Source organism: Pristiophorus japonicus, chromosome 2, assembly GCF_044704955.1.
Source record: "Pristiophorus japonicus isolate sPriJap1 chromosome 2, sPriJap1.hap1, whole genome shotgun sequence".
NCBI classification, from domain to species: domain Eukaryota; kingdom Metazoa; phylum Chordata; class Chondrichthyes; family Pristiophoridae; genus Pristiophorus; species Pristiophorus japonicus.
The window spans coordinates 36552870-36573342 of record NC_091978.1 but is presented as its reverse complement, the minus strand read 5'-3'; the positions used below and the strand labels follow the sequence as shown (position 1 = coordinate 36573342).

The 20473-nt window shown below is 45.7% G+C and overlaps 2 protein-coding genes across 2 annotated transcripts in view; one reads left to right on the top strand and one right to left on the bottom strand.

Moving 5' to 3' along the window:
• Positions 1-13479, bottom strand: part of LOC139236670 (charged multivesicular body protein 3) — a 173051-nt gene extending 159572 nt beyond the window's left edge. The window contains exon 1 of the mRNA XM_070866846.1: positions 13458-13479. The gene's annotated coding sequence lies outside the window, so the exon portion shown is untranslated. The remainder of the gene's footprint in view (positions 1-13457) is intronic.
• A 219-nt stretch (positions 13480-13698) lies between these two features.
• LOC139236716 (E3 ubiquitin-protein ligase RMND5A) overlaps positions 13699-20473 on the top strand; it is an 80167-nt gene continuing 73392 nt past the window's right edge. The window contains exon 1 of the mRNA XM_070866849.1: positions 13699-14206. Coding sequence (XP_070722950.1) covers positions 14065-14206 — 142 coding nt within the window. The 5' untranslated portion in view covers positions 13699-14064. The remainder of the gene's footprint in view (positions 14207-20473) is intronic.

Sequence of the window (20473 nt, the reverse complement as noted above, 5' to 3'; positions counted from 1 at the left end):
CACAATTACCTTTCAGGGTCTGAGAAAATCTTTATCGAAGGCTATTCTCATATGCTCACCAAGTAATTTAATTTGTGATATTGCATACTGTATGCAATCCTTGGAAGGATGAGACTCGGGTGAGTCATTTTCATGTTCCGCTTTTTACATAAAGGTGCATAAGTGCTCATTTTCCAAAAATACTGCGACTTGCCCTCATCTGCTTCATCTTACCCCCATCCACTTTATCTCCCCACACACCAACCTCCCCATCACCCTAAAGGTCCCACTGCAATGAAATAATGACCAAATAATCTGATTTATTGATGTTGGTTGAGGGATAAATATTGGCCAGGACACTGGAGAGACTCCATTGCTCTTCTTCAAATAGTGCTGCAGGATGTTTTACATCCACCTGAGAGGGCAGGTGGGGCCTCGGTTAACGGCTCATCTGGCTAATATTTATCCCCCAAGCAACATCACTAAAAATCAGATTATCTGGTCGTTACCTCATTGTTGTTTGAGGGCCCTTGCTGTGTGTGTAGTGTCCCTGCACCTTACTACAAACTCACATGAGGCATGGATAAATCAGACACGGTCACTCTGTGACCTTCATCTTTATTGCCAGGATCAAGGAGTGCTGACCCTGGGTGGGACCTCTCCTTTTATACCTGGAAACCCAGGTGAGGAGTGTCTCCCGCAAGTTCACCCCTGTGGTCAGGGTGTGCATTTCTAGGGCACAAGTACAGTGTACATGAGTTACAGTTACATGACTATGTCATTGCAAGATGGTTAAATACATGACATCACCTTCCCCCCCCTTAAGTCTTTTTGTTTCAGAGGTTAAGTCTGTCAGGTGGTCGACGCTCTCTCGTGGAGCACCGCAGTTGTGGCTCTGGTGGCTGAGCCTCAACATGTGTCTCTGTCACTTGAGGTGATTCTGGCCTGTCCAGGCTGGCCGCAGGGACTGTGCATGCTGATGGCTGTCTTTGTTGCTCGTCCGCTGGCAGTGTGTGGGTGCCATCTCATGCTCTTCTTCAGGTTCCTCCGTGTCTATGCTGAACCTTTTCTTTACTTGGTCCAAGTGTTTGCGGCAAAGCTGCCCATTGTTTAGTCGGACCACCATGACTCTATTTCCTTCTTTGCCAATTACGGTGCCCTCAAGCCACTTGGGTCCCAAAGCATGGTCAAGAACAAATACCGGGTCATGTATTTCTATACACCTCCCCCTTGAGTTTCGATCATGGAGCTCGGTTTGGGACTGGCGCTTGCCGTCAACAATGTTTGCCAGGGCTGGGTGAATGAGGGACAGCCGCGTCTTGAGCGTGCATTTCATGAGGAGTTCCGCTGGCGGGACTCCCGTGAGCGAGTGCGGGCGGGACCTGTAGGCCAGCAGGAGGCGCGATAAGTAGTACTGAAGGGAGGGTCCTTGGATGCGTAGCATGCCCTGTTTTATGACTTGGACCGGCCGTTCCGCCTGGCCATTGGAAGCCAGCTTGAACGGCGCTGTCCGGACGTGCTCGATACCATTGCCCGAAATAAACTCCTGGAATTCATGGCTGGTAAACACGGGCCATTGTCGCTGACCAGGATGTCCGGCAAGCCATGGGTCGCGAAAACCGTACGCAGGCTCTCTACGGTGATGGATGTCATGCACGAGTTCAATATGATGCACTCAATCCACTTCGAGTATGCATCGACAACAATCAGGAACATTTTCCCCATGAACGGGCCCGCATAGCCTACGTGAATACATGACCATGGTCTGGTGGGGCAGGGCCACGGGCTGAGTGGAGCCTCTCTGGGGGCATTGCCCAGTTGGGCACACGTCGTGCACCTGCGAACCCAGTGATCCAGGTCTGAGTCAATTCCCGGCCACCATACATGTGACCGGGCAATGGCCTTCATTAACACGATGCCAGGGTGCTCGCTGTGGAGTTCCCTGATAAACGCTTCCCTTCCTTTCTGGGGCATGACTACCTGGCTGCCCCATAGCAGACAGTCAGCTTGGATGGAGAGCACATCCATCCGTCTCTGAAACGGTCTGACTTCCTCGGGGCGCGCCCTGTGTACGAGCACCCAATCCCCAGACAGGACACATTTCTTTATCATGGATAGGAGGGGGTCCCTGTTGGTCCAGAGTTTGATTTGTCGGGCTGTGATGGGGGAGTCCGCAGTGTCAAAAGCCTCAACGGCCATGACTATCTCGGCGCTCTGCTCCGACACCCCCTTGGTGGTGGCCAGTGGGAGCCTGCTGAGCGCGTCAGCACAATTTTCAGTGCCTGGCCGGTGCCGTATGGTGTAGTCATACGCAGCTAGCGTGAGGGCCCAGTGCTGTATGCGAGCTGACGCAATGGCGTTGACAGCCTTGCTGTCATACAACAAGGATGTTAAGGACTTATGGGTCCGTCTCTAGCTCGAACTGTCTACCAAAAAGGTACTGGTGCATCGTAAACACACGCGAGTGCTTCCTTCTCAACCATGCCGTATCCACGTTCTGCCTGGGAGAGCGACCTGGAGGCGTAAGCCACCAGTTGGAGTCGGCCGTCATCATTACCCTGCTGCAACACACACCCAACCCCGTAGGATGACTCATCGCATGTTAAAACCAGTTATTTAGAAGGGTCATACAAAGTCAACAGTTTGTTGGAACACAGCAGGTTCCTCGCCTTATTGAAAGCCCGTTCTTGACAGACCCCCAAAACCATTCACAACCTTTACGCAGGAGCATGTGTAACGGCGCCAACGATGTGCTTAAGTTTGGCAGAAAGTTCCCAAAATAGTTCAAAAGTCCCAGAAATGATCGCAACTCTGACGTGTTGCCGGGCCTGGGTGCCCGGCGGATCGCCTCCGTTTTTGATTCAGTGGGCCGGATCCCGTCTGCGGCAACCCTCCTGCCCAAAAACTCGATCTCTGGGGCCAAAAACACACACACGGCCTTTTTCAGCCGCAAGCCTACCCGATCCAATCGGCGTAGCACCTCCTCCAGGTTGTGGAGGTGTCCTTCGGGGTCTCGACCCGTTATGAGAATGTCGTCTTGGAATACGATCGTTCCAGGAATGGATTTGAGCAAGCTTTCCATGTTTCTCTGAAAGATGGCTGCTGCCGAACAAATGCCAAATGGACACCTGTTGTAGACAAATAATCCCTTGTGTGTTGTGATGGTCAGAGTCATGGTGGTCAGAAGCTTGGATTCTTCAGCCAGTTCCTGAGTCATGTAGGCCGAAGTGAGGTCCAACTTCGTGAACAGCATGGCAAAAAGGTCCTCCACTTTTGGAAGCGGGTATTGGTCTTGCAGTGATACTCGGTTGATGGTGGCTTTGTAGTCGCCACAAATCCTAACCGAGCCATCTGCTTTGAGGACGGTAACGATGGGATTTTCCCAGTCGCTGAATTCAATGGCCGAAATTATGCCCTCTCTGAGCAGCCTGTCCAGTTCACATTCAATTTTTTTCATGCATCACATACGGCACCGCTCTGGCTTTGTGGTGCACTGGTTTGGTGTCCGGAGTGATGCGTATCACTACTTTAGTGCCCTTAAACGTTCCGACACCAGGATGAATTTTTGCAGGACTTGTGAGCATGAACTTCGCTCCACGGATGAAATGGCGTGCACATCCCCCAATTTCCAATTCATCCCAGCTAGCCAACTCCTCCCCAAAAGCGCGGGGCCATTTCCCGGAACGATCCAGAGTGGCAGTCGGTTCTGTAATCCATTATGTGTTACCACCAAGTTTGCACTGCCCAGCACTGGGATGATCTCTTTGGTGTACGTCCGTAGCTGCGTCTCAATGCGTTCCAGTTTGGGCCTGCTAGCTCTGTGTGGCCATAGTCTTTCAAATTGTTGGGCGCTCATGAATGACTGGCTAGCTCCCATATCCAGCTCCATGTGCAAGACATTCAGTAAGACTTTCATCATCATGTGTGGCGTTTTAGTGTATGAGCTGTAGACGTCAGCCACATGAACCCGCCGAACTTCAGCATCTATGGCTTTACCCCAGGCCTCGTCCTGCATTGCAGACCCCTCGTCTGGTTCCTCTGTCTCGCAGATTAGCCTCGCTACTGCCTTTTTGCACATCTTGGCCAAGTGTCCACTGACATTACAAATCCTACAGGTATATTGCTGGAACCTGCAGCTTCTCGCAGTGTCTACCCCCGCACCTCCAGCATGAGCTGAGGTTGAGATCGCTGTTAACAAAAGCACTATTACCAGGCATTCCTCTCTGATTGCCCATTTGGCTGTTTCTAAGCACTCTGGTGGTGGGTGTTAATGGTCCCATCACGGGACGCATTGTTCGTCGAGATGGCGTGAATTGCCGACCCCCTTTCCATTGCCCTAGAGCCTGTTGCTGCCTGGGTGGTTTCAAAATGCCCTTGCCTGCCTGCGGGGTCCCGAGCCGCGTTCACCATGTTAACTCCCTGGTCCGTCGCCACGTTTGGACCAGGGCTGCATGCGTAAATTAGCTTGGGCTCCTCTTCCCCTGCCATAAAAGTCTGAGCTATCAAAGCCACCCCTTTTAAACTCAAGTTCTTAGTCTTTATGAGCTTCTTGAAAATGCCGGGATGATTAATGCCCTCGATGAAAAAGTCCCTTAACATCTCCCCCCTTCAGGCATCGGAGAACTTACAGAGACTGGCCAAGCGCCGCAGTTCCGCCACGAAGTCCGAGACGTTTTGTCCCTCCCGACGCCGGTGAGAGTAGAACCGGTGCCGGGCCATGTGTACACCACACGCTGGCTTGAGATGCTCACTGATCAGCTGGCTGAGCTCTTCAAGGCAGACAAGTCTTTTGGGGTGCGAGCAGGTCTTTCATCAGCGCAAACGTCTGTGGTCCGCAGCTGGTCAGTAGATGCGCCCTCTTCCAGCCAGTCCTTTGTGACAAAGCTCTGCTGGAGTCTTTCCACGAAGTCGTCCCAGTCCTCACCCACACAGTAACGTTCCTCTGTGCCAGCGGTGGCCATCCTCCTGGTTCGGTGATTCCCGTTTCTCGTCGGCAAATGTAGTGTCCCTGCACCTTACTACAAACTCACACGGGGCATGGATATATCAGACACGTTCACTCTGTGGCCTTCATCTTTATTGCCAGGATCAAGGAGTGCTGACCCTGGGTGGGACCTCTCCTTTTATACCTGGAAACCCAGGTGAGGAGTGTCTCCCGCAAGTTCACCCCCTGTGGTCAGGGTGTGCATTTCTAGGGTACAGGTACAGTGTACATGAGTTACAGTTACATGACTATGTCATTGCAAGATGGTTAAATACATGACAGTGTGCAAATTAGCTGAAAAGTTTCCTACATTACAATAGTGATTACCATTCAAAAGCATCTAATTAGCTGTAAAAAGCTTTGGAATGTGATGAGTTTGTGAAAGGTGATACAGGCAACTCTCGATTATCCGGGTCCCTCAGGGATTGGGCTATGCCAGGTAAACGATTTCTCCATTAGAGCGAGTTGACCTTATAAAGTTAAAGCTTCAATGAATAAATACTGTGCAATCAGCTACAAACAGTAACAAGGCAGTTAACTATGGACATTACCAGCATGCATGCAGGTGGCCTCAAGGAGAAGATTGTCTAACTCCGGGGTTCCGGAGCGTGCTGCCTTCCCGGGCCGAAAGGACTCCAAACGCACCGGCCCGATGCCTTCCGGGGCCAAAAGGACTCTGACGTCAGCGGCAGTCGCGAGAGACAGCGGCTGCAGCAGCGCGCACACACACGGAATTTTAAATGCCGTTACAACGGTTTCCCGTTGCATCCGTGTGCGGATAATCGAGAGTTGCCTGTATATAAATACAAGTTCGTTCTTTGAAACCAAGGTTGAGTCTGCATGCACTTGGAGGATCTGGCCACCAAGTGTCACTGTGCAGCAGCCTGTTTCTCAATTCTGATCTTGTTAGCCAGTAGCCATTTTAGCAAAGGTCAGTAAAAAGAAGTAAATTACATTTAAATTCACAACTTTATAAATTAAACATTTTGTCCTCTTGCAGGTTTTCTAGACTTCCTTCCCCAACTGCATTGCTTCCTTTGCTGTCCTAGCTGGCCCACTCTGCATTCGAAAAAGAGTAAGGGACTTCTCCCGGTGTCCTGGCCAACAGTTATCCCTCAACCATCACCAGTAACACAGATTATTTGGTCATTTATCTCACCGTTATTTATGGGAACTCATTATTTGAGAGAGCTTGCTGCATGCAAAATGGATGCCGGGAGTATAAAGTTAATATAAGGTTTAATTAAAATAAGAAAAAGTTAAAGGAAGAATAGAGTATGCAAGGAGGGAACATGAGGTGAGAAATTCAAAAAAAAATAAAATAAAAAGATCAGAATTCATTTTTTTCTGATATATTTTAGAATAGTTATCTGTAAGGTGGGACCCTTGAGGGTAGGGGATAGTAAATTAGTAGCGGATAAATGGGAATTGGCTGGGATACTTAACAAGCACTTTCATAGAATTATAGAATGGTTACAGCACGGAAGAAGGCCATTCGGCCTGTGCCAACTCTTAACTAGTCCCATTCCACAGCCCTTTCCCCACAACCCTGCAAATTCTTTTACTTCATAAATAAAACATTTCTTACATCGCCTTTAGTTCTTTTACCAATCACCTTAAAAATATTTACTTTCCTCGTTTTTTTTTTACAAAAGAGCAGGATATTAAAAGCAAGATGAATTGTAAAAATAATAAATAAAAGGATAATAGAGTAGTTAAGCTAAAGGAGGAAAAAAATGTTGGGATCTGATGGGATACATCCAAGGATCCTGAGAGAAATGGGCGAAGAAATAATCAGGCATTAGAAATTACATTTCAAGGTTCTATTGAGGTTGGGTGTGCGTTGGGAAATTGGACAGTGGTCAATGTAATATTTATTTTCAGAAAGGGAGTCAGAGCTAATCCAATTCCAGGCCAGATAGTATAACATTGATGGTTGGGAAAACTTTGGAATCTTTCATTAAGGATGAAATTACTAAATAGCTAGATGAAGAGAAAATAATTAAAAGTAGCCAAATATGGATTTCAGAAAGGGAAATCACGCTCAACAATAAAAACAGAAAATGCCGGAAATACTCAACAGGTCAGGCAGCATCTGTGGAGAGAGAAACAGAATTAATGTTTCGTCGATGACCCTTCGACAGAACTGCAAAAAGTTAGAGATGTAACAAGTTTTTAAGCAAGTGTCGGGGCAGGGAAAGCGGGGAGGGGAGGAAAGAACAAAAGGGAAGGTCTGGGAGAGGGTGGAAGGCAGGAGAGATTAAGAGACAAAAGGAATGATGGTGCAAGGCAAAAGGAGATGGTAATGGGGCAAGTTAAGAAACAAAAGATGAGTCTAGATAGGGTGTATATGGAAATTGCAGAATCATCAACAGCTGCCATGGGAGAGAAAAAAAGAGAAAGAAATTGGGGCAGGGGTTATGGAAATTGCTGAACTAGATGTTGAGTCCAGAAGGCTGTAAAGTGCCTAAACGAAAGACGAGGTGCTGTTCAAGCTTATATTGAGCTTCGTTGGAACAGTGCAGGAGGCTGAGGACAGAAATATCAGAGTGGGAGTGGAGCAGAGAATTAAAGTGACAGGCGATGACTAGATAATGACTAGATAATCTGTTTTAGTGATGTTGATTGAGGGATAAATATTGGCTAGAACACCGGTGAGAACTCCTCTGCTCTTCTTCGAAATAATTCCATGGGATCATTTACGTTCCCGAGAGAGCAGACGGGACCCCGGTTTAACGTCTCAACCGAAAGACGGTGCCTCTGACAGTGCCGCACTCCCTCAGTATTGCACTACAGTGTCAGCCGAGATTTTTGTGCTCGAGTCTCTGGGGTGGAACCTGAACCTGTAAACTTTCTGATTCAGAGGTGAGGGTGCCAACAACTGAGCCACAACTGACATAGCTGTTATGAATATTATAAGAACCTTCCTATCTGAAACAGCTGGGTTCTCTCTGGCTTCCCATCTCAGGACCCTACCCACGATCGTGGCAGCTGAAGTGGCAGCGTAAATACAGCAGTAAGTCCCATCTCCATTTTTTTGCCACTACTGCCACATTTATGCCGGGCAAAAGGAGTTAAGATCAACTCTACAGACTTTAAAATAGATATTCACTTTTTAAGGCGTGAAATGTTGCTGTTTCTCATGCAACCTAACTTCACTGCTGGGCTGGCTGGTAAACTGACTCGTATATGAGTTTCCCACAAAAATATAAGTTATCCTGAAACAAACGGCTGCTTTTCTCTCATCATTACTGATCATTGCAATCTTGGGACAATGGTACATGATGTTTGCCATGCAATGTGAAATCTGTGGCTCTAAAATTCAATTAGCATCTTAGACTTCCTATTGTGTTCTCTCTAAGAAATGGATGCGCTTATTTGTACTAATAAAATGGCCACTGTGTCTCTGATTGGGTCTCCATTATCACATAAGAATAAGCCACACCCCAAAGTTTCTCTGGAATGTGTAACTGTTCTGACTGAATTTGCAAATTGTAATTCGATCCATTCTGACTTCAGAAGCCAGGGAGGACAGATCTCGAACAACCCAGCAAAAGCCACCAAATTCCAATCGAAGTCCCTTACCTCAGCGCAAGTGCGTACATTGTGAAGCCTACTGCAGTGAGACCTATCTGGTCTTTGAGCTCATTGAGAAAGGGGCTTAACTCCTCCTATGCTATCTCGAGCAATACAAAACAAAATTCCATTTGTTTTACAGATACATGGTAGTGTAGTCGTTAAGAGGACTAGTCTTACAACTCAAGTTCAAATCCCACAAGGGCTAGTTGTGAAGTTTAATTCAATAACTCTCATAATTTGGGGACTGGTACTGGACATTAAGTATGCTGAAATGTCATTATAAACCCAATTGGTTCACTGTCCTTTAGGAAAGGAAACTGTCACCCCTACCTGGTCTGGTTTACATGTGGGTCCAGATCCACACTATACGATTTACTCTGGAGAAAGCCTAAAACTATGAACTTGAGTTCTGAAGCTCCTCAGCTGAAGGCAGTACCAGTCCCCAAAGTATTTTGGACACAATGTTATTTTCACTTGGTTCCTAAATTTACATTTCTTATTGTTTTTGATCTTAGACTGACATTTGGTGTAGTATTGAGAGTGCTGCACTGCTGAAGATGCTGTCTTTCAGATGAGACACTAAACCGAAGCCCCATCTGCCTGCTTAACTGGATGTAAAAGAACCCATGGCACGTTTCTGAAAAATAACATCTCTCAACCAGCATCACTAAAACAGATTAGCTGGTCATTCATTTGCCTCCCTGATAAAGTGCAACATCCCCACTGACACCTGGGAGTCCCTGGTCAAAGACCACCCTAAGTGGAGGAAGTGCGTCCGGGAGGGCACTGAGTCTCATCGCCGAGAGCATGCAGAAATCAAGCGCACGCAGCAGAAAGATCGTGCGACAAACCAGTCCCACCCAACCTTTCCCTCAAAGACTATCTGTCCCACTGTGAATGTTTAAAAATGTATAGAGACATTGAAGTTGAGAACGTGGGAATTGTATAGGGACAGTATAAGCCAACAAAGAATTCATGGAGGAATAGCCATGACATCTCAGACTCGAGACTGCGAAATGTTACAACACTAACACATATTGAAACAAAACCCACAGCTTGCAGAAAAACCTCAAGGTCTTATTAAATCATGTTATTAACCTGAAACATTAACAGAAGGTCTTTGTTTAAAATCAGACCATACTTAGGTCGGCTTATGAGTGGACAAAGGGAAAGAGGGATCAAAAGAGATAGGTTGAACTAGGATGTCACTCTAGCCCTATCTTGTTATCTTTTGCCGAAAATGTATAACCATCGTCCCTTTATAATGTAACGTCACTTTGTCCGTAGGAAGTGAGTGCGTTCGAACAGACTTGCATTCCTTCTGTCTGATAAAGTCCCCGATCGGGATTTGCTTTTTAAATAAAAGCTTGCTTTGTTTAAAGCACAAACGGTATTCGTTTCAGTAATTTTGCTGAACCAGATTGAGGTAAAAGAATCCAGGAATCAACACCACCTGTGACAGGGACTGTGGTTCTCGTATTGGACTGTTCAGCCACCTAAGGACTCATTTTTAGAGTGGAAGCAAGTCTTCCTCGATTCCGAGGGACTGCCTATGATGATGATGATGATGTTGGACCATGCGACATGCAAATGTTTTCCAATAAAGCAGCAGTGACATCATTACTAAAGCAGGTTATTGGCTGCAAAGTGCTTTGGGATCTCCTGAAGATGTGAAAGATACTATATAAATGCAAGTTGTTTCTTCTTTCTATCATCATTTGAAATGGAATGAGGTACGTATTTGAAAACGAACATGGAAATGGCTGGGAAGTCGGATTAGAATTGACAGCTCCAGCACTAATACAGAAGCACTTGTCCAAATGGTTCACCCATGCTAAATTCCGTGATAATCAAAAACTTGGCATTGAATACAGTGAATTACCATCTTTGCAGATGGTAAAATCATCTAAATAGATAACCTGAATTTATTTTTGTGCCAAACAACAATATAAGTGAAATTTTAAAATGAAAATGAAAATGAGGTTGTCATTATTAATTAATACACATTGTCAGATTTGTCAAGAAGAATGCAAACCAACTTACACATACTGAGCTCTTTTTTCAATGAGAGTCAAAACAGGTTGTGGGTTCAAGTCCCACTTCAGGGACTTGAGCACAAAAATCTAGGCTGACACTCCAGTGCAGTACTGAGGAAGTCCTGCACTATCTTTCAGATGCGACATTAAACCAAGTCCCGTTTGTTCTCTCAGCAGAATGTAAAAGATCCCATGGCAACCGAACAACCGGGTGAGGGGTCAAGGGAGTTATCCCCAGTGCCCTGGCCCATATTTATCCCTCAATTAACATAACAAAAACAGATTATTTGGTCATTATCACATTGCTGTTTGTGGGAGTTTGCTGTGCACAAATTGGCTGCTGTGTTTCCCACTCATCATCATAGGCAGTCCCTCGGAATTGAGGAAGACTTGCTTCCACTCTTAAAATGAGCCCTTAGGTGGCTGAAGAGTCAATATGAGAACCACAGTTTCTGTCACAGGTGGGACAGATAGTCGCTGAGGGAAAGGGTGGGTGGGACAGGTTTGCCACATGCTCTTTCCGCTGCCTATACTTGATTTCTGCATGCTCTCGGTGATGAGACTCGAGGTGCTCAGCGCCCTTTCGGATGCACTTCCTCCACTTAGGGCGGTCTTTGGCCAGGGACTCCCAGGTGTCGGTGGGGATGTTGCACTTCATCAGGGAGGCTTTGAGGGTGTCCTTGTAACGTTTCCTCTGCCCACCTTTGGCTTGTTTGCCGTGAAGGAGTTCCGAGTAGAGTGCTTGCTTTGGGAGTCTCGTGTCTGGCATGCGGACAATGTGGCCTGACAGCGGAGCTGATTAAGTGTGGTCAGTGCTTCAATGCTGGGGATGTTGGCCTGGTCGAGGACGCTAATGTTGGTGCGTCTGTCCTCCCAGGGGGATTGTAGGATCTTGCGGAGACATCGTTGGTGGTATTTCTCCAGCGACTTGAGGTGTCTAGTGTACATGGTCCATGTCTCTGAGCCATACAGGAGGGCGGGTATTACTACAGCCCTGTTGACCCTGAGCTTGGTGGTAGATTTGAGGGCCTGGTATTCGTACACTCTTTTCCTCAGGCGGCCGAAGGCTGCACTGGCGCACTGGAGGCAGTGTTGAATCTCGTCATCAATGTCTGCTCTTGCTGATAAGAGGCTCCTGAGGTATGGGAAATGGTCCACGTTGTCCAGGGCCATGTAGTGGATCTTGATGACTGGGAGTGCTGTGTGGCGAGGACAGGCTGGTAGAGGACCTCTGTCTTATGGATGTTTAGCGCAAGGCCTATGCTTTTGTACGCCTCAGTAAATATATCGACTATGTCCTGGAGTTCAGCCTCTGTATGTGTGCAGATGCGGGTGTCGTCCACGTACTGTAGCTCGACGACAGAGGTTGGGGTGGTCTTGGACCTGGGCGAAGTTCGAACAGGTTCCCACTGGTTCTGTAGTTTAGTTCCACTCGAGACTCTGTCTTTGACTCAAGTGTTCTCGACTCCATCCCGCAGCATGCTACCTGCCACCATCTCAGTAAAACCCCAACACTGCACAAGGTAGAAAAAGCCGTAAGACAGCTTAAGAACAACAAGGCTACAGGGGAGCGGATGGAATCCCCGCTGAGGCACTGAAGTATGGCGGAGAGGCACTGTTGGTGTGAATAAATGACCTGATCTCTCTCATCTGGAGGGAGGAGAGCATGCCTGGAGATCTCAGAGGTGCAGTGATCATGACCATCTTTAAAAAAGGGGACAAGTCCGACAGCGCCAGAGGAATCTCCCTGTTATCAGCCACTGGGAAAGTCGTCGCTATAGTCCTCCTCAACGGTCTTCTCCCTGTGGCTGAGGAGCTCCTCCCAGAGTCACAGTGCGGATTTCGTCCCCTACGGGGCACGACGGACATGATTTTTGCAGCGCGACAGTGCCAGGAAATATGCAGGGAACAGCACCACCCCTTATAAATGGCCTTCTTCGACCTCACGAAGGCCTTTGACACCATCAACCGCAAGGGTCTATGGAGCATCCTCCTCCGTTTCGGATGCCCCCAAAAGTTCATCACCATCCTAAGCCTGCTCCACGACAACATACAGGCCGTGGTCCTTACCAACGGATCCATTACAGACCCAATCCACGTCTGGACCGGGGTCAAACAGGGCTGCGTCATCGCCCCAACCCTCTTCTCAATCTTCCGTGTTTCCCACATTACAACAGTGATTACACTCCAAAAGTACTTAATTGGCTGTAAAGCGCTTTGAGACGTCGGGTGATCGTGAAAGGCGCTATATAACTGCGAGTCTTTATTTTTCTTTTCAATTAACATCACTAAAACAGATTATCTGGTCATTATCATGTTGCTGTTTGTGGGAATTTACTGTGCGCAAATTGGCTACCTCGTTTCCTACAACTGTGGCTACACTTCAAAAAAAAAAGTACTTCATTGGCTGTAAAGCGCTTTGGGACGGCTGGTGGTCATGAAAGGCGCTATATAAATGCAAGTCTGTCTTTTCTATTATTCAAAAAAAATTGCTGAGTTTTAACAAACCTGTTTTCAAAATTACAACGGTGCCTTTTTCGTTACCTGCATTTTATCACAAATACAAAATAACACTAGACTCTCAAATATTACTTGATACCACTGGCTACGTGAACCTTCTTTAGCTCTGCTCAACTCACATCCTCCTCCCAGAAACAGCATCCTCATGCAAGTAGGCCACGCGTAACATAGCAACAGCTGGGTTAAAGGTCAAGAGAGACGCTGGTGCCGAAAAAACAAGTGTTGTTGTTGTCGCCGTCATTTTAAGCGAATATTGATTTCAAAACACACAACCGAACCGACGGCGTAGTCAATCAGATATTAATTTTTGAAAATGTAATTCCCCCCGCCCCCTCTCTCTAATTTCTATATATACATACAATCACCCTGAAGCGTCGCGAGCAACTTCCGGTCTGGTCCATCAAGAGGGGGGAGGGAGGAAGGAACTATAGGGAGATGTGGTGGGAAGCTGCAAATGATAGCTTGAGAATAACGGCATCGAAATCAGCACGTTGGAGTTGCATCCAATCCAATTGCCTGAAATAATGAATATGCAATAGAGACACGTGTGTTTTTTTGTTGGTGTACGGGTTAATACGCACACCACCATCCCCCCTCCCTCCCCTCTCCTCTGACCGCTCACCCGGTTGCTCGCTGTTGGTACGTTCCACCTGTCGCGCGGAGGCGCAGCTGCCGTTTGGAGAGAAAAAAAACAAAAACAGTCGCGAGCGTGAGCGCGCGGGGCGACTCAGACCAGATCGGACCGGAGCAGAGCGCGGCGGCGCAGGCGCAGCAGGGCGCCGGCTCGAGCGAGGGGGGGGGGGGTGGATATCTAGAGAGAGCGAGAGAGAAGAAAAAGGGGGGTCGGGTCGAGCGGGCAGTCAGCGTCCGCTCGGCGGGAGCGGTTCGTCTCTCTGTTTTCCCTCCCTCCCCCCCCCCCCTTCGGTGTTTTGGTTACATATATATATATATATATATATATCTATCATGGAGCAATGTCTGAACGTGGAGAGGGAGCTGGATAAAGTTCTGCAGAAATTCACCTCGTACGGACAGCACTGCGATCGGACTCTAGAAGAGCTGATCGAGTACACGAGCGGCCTGAGGCAGGAGCTGACCCAGACTGGAGGTGAGTAACCCGGGCTGGGCCGGGCCGTAGCTAGCTATATGGCTTGTAGCGACATCGACGACACGGAGCCGGCAGCAGTTGTGAAACGGCGCCGAGGCCTGTTTGTGTTTTTGTGTGGGTGTGTGTGTGTGTGTGTGCGCGCCTTGGCATCACTCAAAAAGGCACATTGCGCTCGGGACAGGAGACTGGGACCGTCCGCTACAACCGAGCTTTTGAGTGTGTCGCTCACCCCACATACACACACACTGACATTACATTCAGGCTGGAGTATTTACACTACGCTTGACTGCTCTAGGGTGCTCCCCATTTCGGCTTCTGTGTATGTGGGGTGGTACTTCCCCCTCCACTGCACTGACATTACACTGCGTGAGATGTGTGTATTATTGCACTACACTGGCATCGCATGATTCTCTGGTTGGAACATTACACTACAACTGCGAGCAAGTGTGCAATATTCTACTACGTTTAACAACATTGACATGACAGTGTATCGAGCCTTGGTTACTCCACACTTGGGAGTACTGTGTTCATGAAGGCAGCTCCACTACCACCTTCTCAAGGGCAATTAGGGATGGGCAATAAATGCTCACAAGTCGAAATGAATAAAACCAAAAAATTCTGGTCGTCATATTATAAAAAGGATATAGAGGCACTGGAGAGGATTCACAAAAGATTTACATGGATTATACCAGAAATGCGAAGATATACTGTCGGGAAAGGGCGAAGAACAGGTTTGAAAAGAGATGGCTGAGGGGGGACCTAATTGGGATCTTTTATAATTACGAAAGATTTTGATGGAGTGGGTACAGAAAGAGTGTTTCCACTTGTGGGGAAGAGTAAAACTAGAGGCGATCAATGTAAGATAGTCACCATGAAAACAAATAGGGAATTCAGAAGAAACTTCTTTACCCGTTGAGAATGTGGAACTTGCTACCAGAGGGAGTGGTTGAAGCAATGCATTTAAAGGGAGGCTAGATAAGCATGTGAGGGAGAAGGGAATAGAGGGTTATGCTGATAGTTAGATGAGGAAGGGTGGGAGGAGGCTTGAGTAGAGCAGCATGGACTGGTGCATAAACAGTGGCATGGACTGGCTGGGCCGAATGCTGTATATCCTATGTAATCCTATGCATTAGGGCTAAAATGTGTAATATTACGCAACACTCACCTGCACTGTCAGCACACTTGGGCTGGGGTATTTACACAGTTGACTTCACAATATACTCCATTGTAGTGATAGTACCCTACATGGATGTTACACTACACATTCCAGCCTAAAATTTCACTTAATTGGTATGTGTTCTTTGTGTGTATACACAGCATGATTATGGTAACATTATAGTACAATTAATTGAAAGAGCAATTCTAAGTGCCATTCTCACGGTCATAATGCATTCAGAGGAGGATGTGGTGGGGAATTATACGCAAGTACACCTACGAGAAAATCTGAGTTGATTGGTACTTGGCTTTTACGCTGCTAGAAAAATCATCTAATGTGTTTAAAATTCTGATGGGTTTAGACAGGTTAGATGCAGGAAGAATGTTCCCAATGTTGGGGAAGTCCAGAACCAGGGGTCACAGTCTAAGGATAAGGGGTAAGCCATTTAGGACCGAGATGAGGAGAAACTTCTTCACTCAGAGAGTGGTGAACCTGTGGAATTCTCTACCACAAAAAGTTGTTGAGGCCAATTCACTAAATATATTCAAAAGGGAGTTAGATGAAGTCCTTACTACTAGGGGGATCAAGGGGTATGGCGAGAAAGCAGGAATGGGGTACTGAAGTTGCATGTTCAGTCATGAACTCATTGAATGGCGGTGCAGGCTAGAAGGGCCGAATGGCCTACTCTTGCACCTATTTTCTATGTACGTTGTAGCCTCCAGATTGTAAAAAGTTATATTACAAATTCAGCTATACCCCCAACAGTGTTGCTGTAAGATTTTTTAGAAAAGTATAATGTATAAGCAATTTTCACATAGTTGCAGCAGAGATGTTTTGTTTTCACTGAGTTTATAGTGTAACAATGCTGAGTGTGATTTTTTTTTAATACTGTGTCCACTTGAGCTTTGGAACCAAGTTAGGAGTGCAATTAGATTATAGCAAACTGGTTTAAGTTTTTTTTTAGTGTATTGGTACCCAACTGCCTCAGATTTTTTATTGTATTATGCAGTGATTTTCTTGAGCTAGTGGGGAGGTGAGCGGTTAACACCAAGCTATCTTCCTTCTACAATTAATGGCTACTGCGTGATGTTACTTCAACGGGTCTCAAGTTTTTGTTTACTTTGAAAATAATACCTCTCAAAGTATTAGCATCGTCTTTGCTATAACTGATACAGCAATCTTTGCTTTCTGTCCTCTAAAGGGGGGACAGTTGAACATTTTTCGGGTGGGTTAACTGCAAATTTAATCCAAAATAGTACATTTATAAAGCGGATGGATTCGGCATCAGTGAGAAATGACATGAGGAATTGGGACTCTAATGCTATAGTTGCATGTGTGTTTTGTGTGTATGTGAATTTTGCACCTGAGTAATTAGTGCAAGATCTCATTTGTAAATTTGGCCAAAGTGTTATTGGTAAAAGAAAGAAACATAGAAACATAGAAAATAGGTGCAGGAGTAGGCCATTCGGCCCTTCTAGCCTGCACCGCCATTCAATGAGTTCATGGCTGAACATTCAACTTCAGTACCCCATTCCTGCTTTCTCGCCATACCCCTTGATCCCCCTAGCAGTAAGGACCTCATCTAACTCCTTTTTGAATATATTTAGTGAATTGGCCTCAACAACTTTCTGTGGTAGAGAATTCCACAGGTTCACCACTCTCTGGGTGAAGAAGTTCCTCCGCATCTCGGTCCTAAATGGCTTACCCCTTATCCTTAGACTGTGACCCCTGGTTCTGGACTTCCCCAACATTGGGAACATTCTTCCTGCATCTAACCTGTCTAACCCCGTCAGAATTTTATATGTTTCTATGAGGTCCCCTCTCATTCTTCTGAACTCCAGTGAATACAAGCCCAGTTGATCCAGTCTTTCTTGATAGATCAGTCCCGCCATCCCGGGAATCAGTCTGGTGAACCTTCGCTGCACTCCCTCAATAGCAAGAATGTCCTTCCTCAGGTTAGGAGACCAAAACTGTACACAATACTCCAGGTGTGGCCTCACCAATGCCCTGTACAACTGTAGCAACACCTCCCTGCCCCTGTACTCAAATCCCCTTGCTATGAAGGCCAACATGCCATTTGCTTTCTTAACCGCCTGCTGCACCTGCATGCCAACCTTCAATGACTGATGTACCATGACACCCAGGTCTCTTTGCACCTCCCCTTTTCCTAATCTGTCACCATTCAGATAATAGTCTGTCTCTCTGTTTTTACCACCAAAGTGGATAACCTCACATTTATCCACATTATACTTCATCTGCCATGCATTTGCCCACTCACCTAACCTATCCAAGTCGCTCTGCAGCCTCACAGCATCCTCCTCGCAGCTCACACTGCCACCCAACTTAGTGTCATCCGCAAATTTGGAGATACTACATTTAATCCCCTCATCTAAATCATTAATGTACAGTGTAAACAGCTGGGGCCCCAGCACAGAACCTTGCGGTACCCCACTAGTCACTGCCTGCCATTCTGAAAAGTACCCATTTACTCCTACTCTTTGCTTCCTGTCTGACAACCAGTTCTCAATCCATGTCAGTACACTACCCCCAATCCCATGTGCTCTAACTTTGCACATCAATCTCTTGTGTGGGACCTTGTCGAACGCCTTCTGAAAGTCCAAATATACCACATCAACTGGTTCTCCCTTATCCACTCTACTGGAAACATCCTCAAAAAATTCCAGAAGATTTGTCAAGCATGATTTCCCTTTCACAAATCCATGCTGACTTGGACCTATCATGTCACCTCTTTCCAAATGCACTGCTATGACATCCTTAATAATTGAAGAAGACTTGCATTTATATAGAGCTTTTCACGAACCTAGGATGTCCCAAAGCGCTTTACAGTCAATTAAATAATTTTTGAAGTGTAGTCATTGTTGTAACATAGGAAATGCAGCAGCCAGTTTGTGGACAGCAAGGTACCACAAACAGCAATGTGATGATGACCAGATAATCTATTTTAGTGATGTTGGTTGAGGGATAAATGTTGGCCAGGTAGCACCATGTTGGAAATAATCGGCAAAGTCCCCTGTCACTGGCAGAGAAAGTGTTGAGTCCTTTTATAAAAGAGATTTCTCTGTCCGCACTTTTAATGTTAGAACCAACTCTGTAATATAAAGAAGCATAATTTAAATTGTATGTAACTTCAGTTACAGACAACCCAGTCAAATATCTTGCATTTGACTGCATTCATACTATACTCTATCTAGTAAGATCTAAGGTTTGAGTAGTGTTTTTAAAAAAACCCAATAACGTCACATAATTAATATTTAATTTTTTTAAGAACTGAGATCAGATGATGTGAGAATTTTCTAAACCGCACTTTCATAACTCGGCAGTTAACATATCTTAAATCACGATTAAAGATTGTCCTTTGCACCCTGTGATTAGATTAGTATTTAGGTCTCTTTCATGTACTATAGAGTCATAATTATTATAATTATCAGCACTTTTTGGAAGTATTTTAGTGCTGGCAATGTGCTCTGTCTCCTGACTGTGTAATGTTGATGTAGGACACTAATGATCATTAATTTATTGATGGAAGCTTATCTCAACATAATCTGTAGTTGATTAATGGTAATTATTTTAGTTTTTACAATTTTTCTCCTTGTTTCCTATCTTCCTCTACTGAAGACTTTGACTCGATGCTGGGATTCTGTTTTCTGGATGCTTGTTTTCCTTTATCAAGCCCAAATGGCCATTCTTGTGAGCTTTGACAATGAGTGTTACAGACTATTTGATCATGGGAGGCACCAGAACAGGATCCATGGTTGATTTTTTTTTCTCCTTCAAGCCAACAGTCCTGAGGCCCACTGTGCTTAAAAATGAGAAGCCAAACTTGGGATCATCTGATTTGTAAGCCTCTGATGCTCTCTGGATACACAGAGAAGCTGGCCATTTGGAAATTCAGTGTATTACTTGCATATATTAATTACACTGTACTTTCCATTCCCCTTAATATTTATAAGCTTACCTGTGGGGTGAAGTGCTTGTATTTTTTTTCCCTTCTAATTTTCTCCCCTTTTCTTTAAAGATGATTCTTGCTTAGCTATGTTTCCATGAATGCAAGCAGTTGTCCAAACAACTATGATTGTTATGGAGGGCACCTCTATCACGTGCGATTCTGCCATTACCTGACGTCCACGTACGTGAGCTTTTCAACACGGGTTACTGATTTCTCCACCCATTCCCTTCCCATCCCAGTCCAGAAGTGCTGCAAGCTGATTGTTTCATCCAGTGCTGCTGCCTCGTTGAGATCAGCAAACCATACAGATTAGGTGTGAACCTAGGACCTATTAAAATGTGTCGTTTATCCAAGCTTTTCTCTTTATGGGCTGAATACTATGAAGCCTGAGAACTATATAAAAAGTTTAAATCCATGTTCTGTTTAATTTTGCAAGTACCTCCAGCTGTAATTACTACTGTCTTGATGTTCCAGTTTAGGATTTATCCACCCAGGAGTCAACAGTTCTAAAAACAGATTTTCCAAACCTCCACAAACTTTAAATAAGAATATTTAATGGATAATTGAGAAATATAAGTGCAAATGGAGCTGTGTCGCCTGAGCTTTGAGGGCCAGATTGCCATGGCTTGGGTCTCTAAGGCTGTAGATTGGACTCCCTGTACTAGCATCATTACCCACCAGAAGCTCAGGGGAGGCACTTGTTTAATATCATGGTGGAACTTCATATGGGCAATCTGTTAAAATAGACATCCCTTTAGTTGCACATACTGTGAGGTATGCCATGGTGAATAAACGCCATATGTTCTTGTGACTCTTATCACATTACAATACAGCATAGGATTCAAGATATATTTAATGAAAAATGTGTGTTGATAGTGTAAAGAAACTTGTAAACATGTAAAAAAAAGAGACTGTTTACTTCGTACCTCTCATGACCTCAGGACATCCCAAATGCTTTACAACCAATAAAACACTTTTGAAGTGTAATCACTGCCGTAGGAAACATGCAGCCAGTTTACAGACAGATAGCAATGTGATGATCACCAGATAATCTGTTTTTTAGTGATTTTGGTTGAGGGATAAATATTGGCCAGGACACCGGGGAGAACTTGCCTGCTCTTCTTTGAAATAATTCCACGGGATC